This window comes from Mya arenaria, chromosome 12, assembly GCF_026914265.1.
Source record: "Mya arenaria isolate MELC-2E11 chromosome 12, ASM2691426v1".
NCBI lineage: Eukaryota > Metazoa > Mollusca > Bivalvia > Myida > Myidae > Mya > Mya arenaria.
The window spans coordinates 21,555,750-21,568,702 of NC_069133.1; the positions used below are offsets into that span (position 1 = coordinate 21,555,750).

At 34.7% G+C, this 12,953-nt stretch overlaps 1 protein-coding gene across 1 annotated transcript; it reads left to right on the forward strand.

The window, feature by feature from the left end:
• The first annotated feature begins 808 nt into the window (after nt 1-808).
• On the forward strand, nt 809-10,576 carry LOC128210968 (mediator of RNA polymerase II transcription subunit 28-like). The gene is made up of 5 exons (XM_052915320.1): nt 809-890; nt 4,920-4,986; nt 5,775-5,887; nt 6,728-6,969; nt 8,605-10,576. Exons 1-5 carry the CDS (start codon nt 816-818, stop codon nt 8,849-8,851), a joined length of 744 nt encoding a protein of 247 aa, XP_052771280.1. The 5' UTR covers nt 809-815; the 3' UTR covers nt 8,852-10,576.
• The last annotated feature ends 2,377 nt before the right edge of the window (nt 10,577-12,953 follow it).

The window sequence follows — 12,953 nt, forward strand, 5'->3', positions numbered from 1 at the left end:
CGGCCGCTCCTATACCATGCCTTGCCTCAAGGAAATTCAAAGTCGGCCTTGAAAAGCCGTATTCACTGATTCCCACCTCAATTATAATTTGTCAATTATAATTTGTCTTTGTTCCAATACTGTGCCGTCAGTCCATCACATAGAAAATGCTGACCTGATCTTACACTCTTGGCGTGCAATAACACCGGGTCGGAGTGTGCCCATAATGCCCCTAAACTTATGCTTCTATGAATCGGATGCAGAATAAAATTATTCCGTGAACACAGAACACAACTTAAATGATAATCTCTCTCAAGAAATGCCTCTTCTTAAACCTCACCTTCTTCTGGTTTGATTTTCTTGGCGTCTCGAGAGTCCTAGCTCCTTCTTGGCAATCATGCCCTGTGTGTGTTGGCGAAAGATATTCAGTTGATTGTAACTTCATGATTGTACATGTACATGAATGCTTTGACCAATAACACATTTATTCCTACTCACAGATGTATGCTTGCAATCATTTGTTTTTCTTTATAGATTTTGGTACTTCCATACCTCTTCCGAAATGTAATTAACATTAACACGTTTGTTTTATATAACATAAGCATGAACTATCTGCGTGTTGTTTATCTCATTATACAGATGTATGTACCCAATTGATACTATTCCAGATTTAAGCCACAAACAATAACACACATTTGCTTGTCAGGTACCCTTACCCTTGCTTACTGATATATTCCGTATAATAACGATAGAGTATGGGGAAGGAACTCCAGACTACAATATATGCCTGTGCCAGGCTTATGACTGAATCAGAAATGGTTGACTGCTACCAAAATATGGCGGCTTCGTCGGATTTAACGATGTCTTCACAAAATATAAATCTAATTGATGAGTTAGAATCATCATTTTTGGTAAATTTTGTTATTTTTATATTCCGTTTCTTCTTCGATAGTCTTCAAGATAAAAAAGCATCTCTTCTAATGTAAATTGATGTCTAGATATACTGTGTATTTTTCGGATAGTTTTTTATCGGACATTATGTATATTTAACCGAGTGTTCAAAATTGGTTCTTTAATACTAAATTCACTTGTTACAGTTTGCGTACTTTACCAATTGTCTTCAAGTTCAGGTATAGATGCCTTTAAGATTTAAACATTCTTTATTTACACATCAACTTCCATTCCTTAAATGAACTGCCTTTCAGCAATTGCCGTTATCATCCGATGAACGCAATCTCTTCGGATATGTTTCGATCGCAATTCATTGCATAACAATATTTCAAGAAAATTATTCATCTTGTTATTGTTTGTATTGTCTCAGCAAGTCTCGTAAAATATAAAACAACATTTAGACAGTTTTTATTTATAATATGTTAAATGTATTGATGTCATTTAATTCATTCCTTATAATATAGAGTTTATACACCTTTTTAAGATTGTTACCATCTGCAAAGGCCTGCAAAATGGTTTACTGCCCATGTGCGTAACACTATGGTTGTAAACTATTTTAAGGGCTTTTGCAGATGGTAACGACCGAAAAAAGGTGTATTGTCGCTATTATTGCATAAAATACACACCATGAGAAACGTTTGTGTTTAAAAAAGCTGTTAAATGTCACAAAAATGCAAAAACAGTTAGTTCAAAATAACCTCCATAACAGGTGCTTGTGTGACGTCATCAGTGATGTCATTGAAAAAGTTTTACATTAAGCTCGACTAGGGCCACAACTAGTCCAAATAATTGTAGGTTGACGGATTTTTTATATGGCAGATCCTTTACGTACAAATTCTTTAGTATCAAAAGTGGGTAGTTGTTCCGATCAGGATTCCGGGTTAAAGCATATAGCGTCTATAAAACATCATAAAAACAAGAAATATTACCAGATAATGTTATTTTATATTAGTTCTGTACACAAAAAATAAATATCCAACTTATAATTATGAGTTTGACGGCTTTTCTTCATTTCATTCTGTCAAAACATAACGATATATACATGAAGGGCACCTGCAATGCTTCAGGGCACAGTTTTAAATCGCTCGGAACATTTCGGCCATGGCCGAGTTATTACGATTGTATCGAGTTGTTTCCCTTCGCATAATTGTTTTCTGTGTCAGTCAACTTTCGTTTTATTGGAAGGTAAACAACTTGTTTTAATGCATTAAATGCTTGTTTAGTGTAAAATAACATTTCACTTACATGCTAAAATATGAATATAACTCTTTATGATCAATTTCAACACTAAAATACTTCACTTAAAACAATTTCAATATTTTTAAAACACCCCCGTTTTTTGCACATTCCCGTTTAGACGTTAGGGATTGGAAGAATTCCGTATAACAAGTCTATTATTTTAGACTAGGGCCACAACATAACTCAGCAGTTGCATTTTTCTTTCGACGCCATTTTTTGCAGTGTTCATTCGTTGGGAAAGTGTTGGGGTTTTTTTTAATTGACTGGATTACTGGGATTATTTACACAAAATACCTAGGCCAAATAAAAAAATAGGTGCGTTTCAGGTAACGCTGCCAAAAAAAATAGGGTAGGTAGGTCGGAATATTTTTTTATTTTTTTTATATTTTTTTTTGATATATTGATTTCAGTAACTGTTGACTCGGAAAGTAAAAAAAATAAAAGTCATCAATTTTCAGGTTTATCAGTAGTTTTTAAACATGTTCCATGCTTCAAAGGAAACATTCTTTATTTGTCTGGTTAAATACTTTGACAATGATGGTTGGATTTCAACTAAGTTATGGTACACCACTCTGCTATTATTTGAGACTTTCCAGGAACGGTTTTACTTTTCTTTATGCACCCTTTTGCTTTCAATCACTCTCTGTAGAATGCTAACCTCCCTGTTACATAATTACATGAAGAATGGGACAGCAAATTTACCATATAAGCCATTAGCCAAGGAAACCTCAATGCGGTTAAGAGGACCTGGGTGTTCAGGTTTGAAGAACAAGTAACATGCAGGTTTTATTGCCAAAATTGCACACTTTTAAAAGTGTGACATATTAATCCGAAAGTCAGTATCTGCCACATTTGTATCTGACAAGAAAATATAGTTCAAGAATTGTAATATACCTGCCACACAAGCACAAACTACCCGTAATTCACCTTAGAGTTCGGACAATCTAAAAATTCGGACATCCATTATTATTTTCAAAAATAATTTATTCTAGGTACCTAATTTTCGGACACCCCAAGGACATCGATTGTAACTTTTACAGTTTCTAAGTCTCACAGACAAAAATTATTGATCTTTATCGTTACAATGCCTGGCTAGATTACCTAACCGTATACATCACTGTGATAAGTTAGTAAGTTACTACCCATCCTAAACGATTTATTGCCAGTTGAAAAGGATGTGTGATATATTTAATGGAGGATTAAAGAAACAACAAGGGCAATTAAGAGATTAAGAAAACACAGACATGACATGTTTGTAAAACGATCCGCCAATAAACTTTGAAACTTGTACCACACTTTTAAATTAAAGTTAAATGCAATACTTAAGTTACAATCGAAAACACCACTCAGAAAAATTAATCCTGCATAGCAATATCCATGCTCTCCATGAGATCCTCGTGGGTATAACTGAGAGTTATGTGACGTCACAATATGTGACTGTTTGATCTGAAGCTGATAAAAGGTGTTTATTCATTTCAATGCATGTATAAAATGGTGTTGAATGGGATTTTGATTAACTTGATGAAGGAGTTACACTTATAGGCGTAATAACCATTGATAACTACGGATAAATTAATAAGTGGTAAAATGCAGACATGAAGAAAAAATGTAGGTTTAACATACATGTAGATAATATGCAAAAATGGTTATTTTCTATGAATTCGGAGAGCGAAAAATTGATTATTTTAAGGTGTCCGTACTCTAAGGTGAAGTACGGTAAATACGTTCAGAAATCCAACTCTAATATTGTCAACTTTATGTACATACATTTCGTAACAAATGCTTTTCGTACCCAAATCATATTTTTTTCAGGGAAAAATAGGTTAGGGTCGGCGGGAAAAAATAGGGTTGGTCGGGTAACCTGAAACAGACCTATTTTTTTATTTGGCCCTATTGGGTAATCGATTAATTACCGATATAGTCCTACTTTAACCTTTATTTGTTTTGACAACTAATTTAAGCCTGAAAAATTTGTTAACATGTTCTTGATAAAATGTACAGCATCTTCAGCATCAGAGAAAAAAAAATTGAAATTTCTTTATTCATTACATAAAACGTAATGGAATCATGTCCATTTAAGTTGTTTGTTCTGAATAAAATCGACAGAATTAACTAATGTTTGGAGGAGTTGAACGTTTTAGACTTTATTTAGTGCTTTTAAAGCCAATAAATAGTTAAAACAACTGCAGAAAGTACTATCTAGTAAACACACATCAGCTTGCCAGGAAAAGACAACTCAGAAGAAAATATGTAAGTTAAATGTGGTTTATTTAATTTGTTGATATTTGTATACAGCTATATAATGCTTAAATTTGTTTTTGTGCAAAAGTTGGCATCGTTGACCCACTTTTGGTCAGAAACCAGGTCGCTCAGCCAAAGCCAAAGCCGGTCAATAACAGCACGTGAATTTACTGATTAATGCACGTTTTCTACCGATAGCGCTCGGGTTTTTGCATTTTAATACACCATGATAACGGACCGAAAACACACATTTTATGCAATAATAATAATTATTTACACCAAAAGTTCATTATTTCATTCAAGAATTGTTAAAAAAATACTTCATTTCATTATAATGGAGTGCACAGAGGAAACCCACTTGTTGAGCTTGGGTACCACAAACAAAGTCACATGTGCCCAGGCAAAGAATTCAACATGTGTGGTGAAGGTGAAAATCGAGTGCATCAACTGGACAACCAAGCGGTTTATATGTTGCGTTTTAAACATGCTACCGGTAATCTGTTTTTCAGAACTGCATGTCATTGATGACCAGTCAGGAGCAGTATAATGTGCAGGATTCAGAAGAAACAAAAACAAGTTGGTAACATATTAAGCATAATATTATCATGCCTATAATACTATTTGTGTTTTTGGTAGTTTTGGAGATTTTGAATCTGGGAATTTTTTTATCAATCAGTAGGTTGAATATACTCAAAATTAATACTCTTTTTGACCATTTGTTTGTGGAAACTTCGAAGCTTTAACCGTGTCGATAAAAATGATAGCTGTGTTTAAAAGTACCAGGTTACTGAACATGAACATTCAAATGTTGACACCCTCACTGTTGACAAATTCATCTCAAAATTGTGTTTAAATAATTATGTGTTACATTAAACTCCCTGAAAAGGTCTGTCTGCATAGGGCACTCATTTTTTTCCCCTTTTTTTTTTTAAATTATTGTAACTAATTTTATTTGTTTACTTCTTAGCTTGTTTTGCTTTTAAAAAAATATCAGTTATGTTAAATATTTCATCACATCAAAACTGCAGCTAAAGCCTAAAAGTAAATACCTGTGTTTGGGGCAGCCCAACCCACCTTTGCAAAACCCCTTGACACACATTTTGCTTTCAACCCTAAATAAAAAATAATTTGATTTTGATTTTTTCCAATTTTATGTTGTTGATCATGAAATCCATTTGTGTTGGTAACAATTAAAAACGTTAATTATTAATTATTTAATACACAAGTGACAGTCAACCAAGACGTCATAGTAAGCATTTGTGACTTGCTTTGCTGTTTTGACACCTAGCATTTTTGAGATCATTGCCCTAAACTCAGATAAATTTATGGGCCTTTAACTAATTTCATAATATAATTTGTATCAGGTATAGAAAATGCCATGCAGAGGTTTTTGGAGCTTTCCAGGCAAACAGAGGCATTTTTCTTGAGGAAGAGAATGCTCATTACATATCAGAAACCAGACCTGCTTGTCAAAGATGTAAGTATTCAATGAAGTCTTTTCAATGGAAGTGTTCCATGTTTTTCCCACCATTTTTAGGAATGGGTCTTGGGCTGTCTGTCAGGGAAAAGTGCATCATTTTCACTCAAATTGGGAATTCCACTTATACCACAAAATGCTTTGATAAAATAAGAGAATGTGATTAAATTTGTTTCTTTAAGAAAATATCAATTTTTCCATTCAAAAATTGTTTGGGGTCTAATTTTTAGAATTACTGAAACAAAAATCCAACACAGAAATTAGGGAAATTTATTTTCACTTTTGAGCAAAAAGTATATACATATATTTTAAGCATCTGGAATGCGGCCAAACTTTGGCCCCGATTGATAAAAAAAATGATATGCACACTTTGTTGTATGCTTTCAGGTGAGTTTTCATTGGAATAGATATGATATTTCACTGTTTCAAATAGTGAAAATATCAATTTTTCACTGTTTTGAAACTTAAAAGCCCGCTGTCAAGTCTTATCAAACATCAGCACACACAGGGCTGGGTCACAATTTCCATGACATCATTTCTGAAATGACATTCTTTTCACATGCAATTTGGCTCGTTTTTCTAAAAAAAGAACGATAAAATGTCATTTTATATCCTGTAAAGCATGTAATAATAAAAATAAATGTTTTTTTACAGTGTACGATCGCAAAATAAGTAAAGTAAAGAAAAGTAAATGTTTCACTTTTGGCTCACCAGTTGTGAAATATAGTTTTTGGTGCCCACTCAGTGAAATATATTGCGATCTTACACTGAAACAAACAATTATCATGTATGTGTATCTTCTTCATTGTAGCATTCTAACAACCTCTCACTATTTTACAGGAAATATTAGATCTAAAGGCGGAGTTAGTTCGTAAGGAGCAGTTGCTAGAGCGTCATGCGGAGAAGTTTAAGCGCTGTCAACTCCTTATGAAAGAGCGAGAGGGAACCAGTCCATCTGTGCATGCTGGATCAGGGCACCAGTCGGCCATGCAGAGTGTCAACTCCCACCAGACCCCACCCCCTCAGCCTCAGGGCCTTGGGGCAACTGGTGCCATGCCTGTAGGCCACCTGCCACCCTATAGGTGAGACATGATCCTACAAGGTCTATATTTAGTAACATTTTGGGTCAAAGTTTGCGACTCAGTTCCACAAAAGTGAATTTTAAAATTTGACAAAGTACCTTAGATATTATTATTTTTGAAATAATGGTGGGTAAATTATGATAAAAAATGTTATATTAAGCACATTCAGCAATTTATTGCTCTTCTAACAGCTATTTTACAATTTTACAATGAAATTAAGATTAAATTTTGCAGTTTTGGCCAAACTACATACATGTACCTTCATTTCATTGTGACTTTCCTTCGAGTTGACTTTTGATGATGAAATTGCTGAATTTTATAACAAGCGAAATTTTATAACAAGCAAAATTATAAAATGTTTCAAATAGTATGAAAATGATTCTTTGTAATTTAATAAAAGTGATTTTGAGTCTGAGTCTAGATATTGGACCAGAGACTAATCATAATCATGGCCCCTTGAATCTCAAACTCAGATTCAAGAAATTACTGAACATGAACCCTGGCTTCTTAGTGTAGGGTATCTGCTGTTCAAAAAAATTATTATGTCCCCCTTCGAAGAAGAGGAGCTTTATTGCTTTGCACATGGTCGATCGTTCGGGTCGGTCGTATTCCAAAGCTTGTCCGAGTGATAACTCAACAATTCCTAGATATATGGTCCTCAAACTTGACATGAAGGTTAGGCCTTACAAGTAGATGACCTCTTTTGATTGAGGGGTTACTGGGTCAAAGGTCAAGGTCAAAGTGTCCTTGAATGCAAACTCAACAATATCTGAACCTATGGTCATCAAACTTGACATGAAGGTTTGGCCTGACCAGTAGATGACCCCTATTGATTTTATGGGTTAAACGCGAAAAAGGTTGACAAAGCCTCTCTGAGTGATAGCTCAACAATGCCTGAACCTTTGGTCATCAAACATTACATGGATGCTGTCCTGAATAGTAGATGACCCGTATTAATTTTAGGGGCCATTGGGTCAAAAGTCAAGGTCACAGTGACCATGAATGCAGAAAGCTTGTCTGTGTGATGAGTTGACAATGCCTGCACCCATGGCCCTCAAACTTAACATTTAGGTTTGGGGTGACCAGTAGATGATTCCTATGGATTTTGAGGTCATAAAGTCAAAGGTCAAGGTCACAACTCATATTGGTCATTAAATTACCTGATATTGGTCATTAAAATTACATCATATTTACTTATTCTCTGCTGCTTAGAGGATACATGTTTATCTGCAAATATCAGTCACCATCTGAACATGATTAAAAACTACATACCTACTCTCCTCACACTTTGAATGGTCATTATCTTAAAAATGCTTCAAAGGCATCCAATGTCAATGACAAATCAGCTGTCATTTCAGTCTATGCATATTTCATTCAATTGTTCAAATATTTATGACAACATGGCGCTCAGTGGGACATAATGTTTGACAAACAGCTCTTGTTAATGAGCTGGTTGACCATGTGCATGAATATTCCCTGTATGTTTTAAACAATATAATAGAGTCATCAGTACTGCGTTTTTATCTGAGTGGTTGTATTCAGCTCAAGTGTCTTGATATATTTGAAACCATAAATCAATATTTAAACTCACTAAATTTGGAACATGTAAAAAGTTATGATTGTTATCAATTCCAGCCAGCCTCACCACCTACCGGGAATGGGTGGGCAGCAAGGTGGATCAATGGCCCCGGGTTCCGGCCCATATCAGGGGTATCCGACCACCATGCATGGGCAGGGGCCAGGTGGAATGCCAGGACCAGGTATGCAGTCACACTCAATGGGCATGGGCCCCCGCCCCCAGCCCCCTCCCTCCTACCCACAAGGCCCTCTTGCCTATCTGGAACAAACAACGTCTAATATTGGCCTCCCAGACAGGCGCTGAGGAGCAAGGCTGCGTGGTTCAATACCTAAAGGCATGGTTGTTGACATGAATTTGTATGCCCCGATTGTGTTCATTTTGATGATGTTTCTGTCAAAGCTGGTTAAAGATTCTGTGAATCACCAGTAGTTTAAATAAGCACAAGTCTGCAAGCTTGCTTAAATTTCAGATTTAATATAGCAGTATGTGTTGACAATTTTGATTCCAAGCACTAGTATAAGAATTAAGGCTTCTTATAAAGTCTTTATTTGGATGACTGTGTGAAACAGAATCTGGACTGGTTTCCACTTGCATACATGGAGGCGGTAGATTTCTTGACTTCAGGAACTTAAATGCAAGCTGAACATGATGTTGTGCTTGTCCTAAGAATGATGGATGCTCTATTGTTAAAGTGACCCTCATATTTAAAATCAAAACATTCACATGTGTGATAAAGATAAATTTTGAGTGATAAACCTTCAACCACTTACTAAATAATGCATTTATCTTGTAACAAGATTGTAACCATCTATTTAAAGGCTGAAAAATTGCAAATATTAAATGATTGGTGAGTGCTAAAAGATTTACAATGTTGAACTATCGTCTCTTAAGGTAGAAATATTTCTGCACCTTTCTTTGAAATAAGGCAAGGAATCTTTCATAAGAACCATTATTTTCAATATTTATTCACCTTTTTCGATAACAATTGTATTAATTGTTGTAGATCTTATTTGGGAGTAAGAGTGCATCTTTAATGTTATTTTAATCTGTTCGGCCATCATGTCAATGAGCGTATGACAAAGTTTGTAAGGTTAAGAATTTTATATTAGTATGAACTGAGTGGCTCCAATTATATTGGTATTTTACTTTCATAATGAAATAAACTTTAACTGACTTACAAAGCTAGCATTTCAGACACTTGGACAGAATAAGTACACATGTATGGGCATAATATCTTGGACAAGTTCAATAACCACTTATATTGCTCAAGTCACTCAAGAGTAATTGCCCTTTAATTATAGAAATCTCCTTAAATTGGACTTGTCTGATCAATAACTTAAGAAGCCTTTGTCTAACCATAATCAAATTTGTGCAGAATGTGTATTGGCATAATATCTCAGACAAGTTTGATAACCAGCCATGACGGTATTTTCATTCAACAGTTATCGCTCTTGAGCTATAGAAATTACGTAAAATTGGTCTTGTCTGATCAATAACTTTAGAAGCTTTTGTCCAAAAAGAGTATGGGCTAATTTGGGATAGTTGGCGCTCTTGTTTTCTTTTTTTCTTCTGTCATTCAATATGTTTGCCTAGTTTTTAAGATATATGAAACATAAAAGTTGTTGAAATAAACATTTTCATCCTTAATTTAGTATAGAAATATGCTTTCGAGTACTTTGGATTTGATTTTCTATGATGGTTTTTCATATCGATATGATTATGATTAATGAAATTTGTCTGATTATTCAACACTTTATGATGGCAAAGAATCTTTATATTTTAGTCACTTTCCTGAGAGCTCATTTCTTGATAAATTGATTAAATAAATTAATAATCTTTTTTTCTGTATTAATCTAAATTACACTCACTTATTTGATAAAGTAAATAAATATCTCAGATAAGTTTGATAACAATTTCTCTGAAAGGATTTTCGATTACAGCGCTCTTTATTTCTGTATATATATGTTAATGTGCATAGTGTTGATCAAATTCATCGTAGAAATGGAAAATAAAAAAATAACAAATGTATTGAAGTCATGTTGTTCATGAGTTATGTGCCCTTTTATTTAATTGTTACCTGCAATGGATTTAAGACTGAGGAATCAATTTGTCTGTCGTCAACGTTTTCCCCCTCACTGTTTTCGGCATCATGCTTTCGTTTCACATCAATACTGATGTCTGCTTGAAAAATTGGGATATACAGTAGGTTTGCAAGTGTTGATGGGAAGTTCACTCAAAACTCCAGCAATAACTTACTAACTGTTTGTCAGAAGACCTCGAAACTTCAGTGGTAGGTTCCCCTTGACCAGTCGGTGAAACATTTTTTAGATCAAAAGGTCATGGTCAAGAGCCTGAGCAAAACTATATCCCCAAATTAACTTCTGAATGGTTTTAACTAGGACCATGAAACGTCCATGGTAGGCTGGTCTTGGTCAGTAGATGACTGGTGTTTATGAGGTCAAAGTTCACGATCAAACGTCTAGGAAAACTTGGTCCACGTTTTGAACAGTTTGATCTGGGACTATGAAACTTCAGTGGAAGGTTGGCATTGACCAGCAGTAAACCCCTTTTTTTAGGTCAAAGGTCACGATCAACAGTCTAGGAAAACTTTGTCCATTCAACAGTTCAGAACATTTGACCTAGGAGTATGCAACTTCAGTGGTAGGTTGCTACTGACTAGCAGCAGCAGATGACAATTACAATTATCAAAGAACAGAAACTTTATTAGCTATTTATACAGTTGACATTCATACTCACAATACAAAGTCTTAAAGCGATTCGATCACATTTCATATAGTCACATATACAACATGATATATAATGCTTGTATCAATGAGAGAACATCATCAGAAGTTCCATAGAGAGCTCTAATGTTAATTATGAATTTAAACATGACAGGAGATGCTCATTTCGGTGCCGAAAAGCGTTAGTAACGCTATTAAAAATTAAAATTTATTCTTGAGCATTTGAAGTACAAAATTATGTTAATATGATAATTTGTGAGTGGCTTTAAGCGTGTTCTTTTCAAAAAAGTAAGCAAAACAACGCAATTTGAACAATGTTTGAAAAAAAAATACTTTTGCCAACAATGAATCTGTGAGCAAGTCCTTTATAACAACTTTATCACTTTGATGATTAGAAACAAAGAAGAAATGAATTTATCATTTGCGTGTATACCAGAGAGGTTGCAAAACTCTACTTGTGATAGCACGTGTAAGAGCGGGCTTCTTTCGTGCATTCAGGTACTTGCACACTGTACACGTTTAGAATGGCATGTGTACCAGCACGAGAAATTAATGTCAGTTATACATGTTTAAGGCGACAAATCGCACCCGTTTTTAAAACACAACTGCATTTGCACATGTAGCTTCTCGTACATGTACACGTACATGTCGTGTATTGCCACATGTAGTGTATTGCCACATGTAGTGTTTCGCAACATTTCGTGTTTAGCAAATTTTGTCACATTACGTGATTTGCCACATCTCGTGTTTTGCAAATTTTTCTTCATACCGAGTTTTCCGCAAATCGTGTTTTACCCCATGTCATGTTGTTTTTTTCAAAGTTTGCCACATGACGTAATTAGTCACATGTCGTTTTTTTATTTTTTCCACACGACGTAATTTGCCACATGTCTTTTTTTTTTTTTTTTTTTCCACATGACGTAATTTGCCACATGTCGTTTTTTTCAAATTTTGCCACATGACGTAATATGCCATATGTCATGTTTTGCCACGTCACGTGTTTGACATGTCGTGTTTTGCCACATGTTCGAGTTTTGCCTCACTTCTCTGGTATCACGAATCAAAATACAATTACAGTACACTTCAAAATGATACTCTAGTCGAAACTCGCTATGTCGAACTCTGTTATCTCGATGCTCTGGTTATGTCGAACTTCTGTTCGAAAGTGATGGGTTAAGTTATACATTTTTTGTGATTCAGTTATATCGAATATTCGTTTCCTCGAAGTATTTTCTGAGGTCTCAACGACTTCGAAACAGCGAGTTTTGACCGTATATACAATTAACAATAAACAATCATACATTTTTAACATAACAAAACAATGAAAACTACAGACCAGCTCCAGTTTTAAGGAATAATAATCAGGGCTAGACAATCAACAAACATGATACACAACCCTTTAAGACAACAAACATTAAATAACTATTAAAATATGCATAGAAACCATTAGCAGTGTAAATCATTTCATAGGACAAAAAACTTGGGTCTTGCTGTTTTTTACATCATCAATTGTGTTTAATTTCAATCTATGTAAGGACCGCGGACAGTTGTCAAAGCTATTTACTATCTTTCAAAACTGTTAATGTCTGTTTTAATGTATTTTACAACTATGTAAGGACCGCGGACAGTTTCCATAGTAATATATCTGTATTTCCTATGGT

Bases quoted from the DNA above. Each gene is read 5' to 3' on its own strand.
- LOC128210968 (XM_052915320.1), top strand. From the start codon at position 816: ATGGCGGCTTCGTCGGATTTAACGATGTCTTCACAAAATATAAATCTA. The intron at 5,888-6,727 runs GTAAGTATTCAA...ACTATTTTACAG, and splicing joins CAGACCTGCTTGTCAAAGAT to GAAATATTAGATCTAAAGGC. The intron at 6,970-8,604 runs GTGAGACATGAT...TATCAATTCCAG, and splicing joins GGCCACCTGCCACCCTATAG to CCAGCCTCACCACCTACCGG.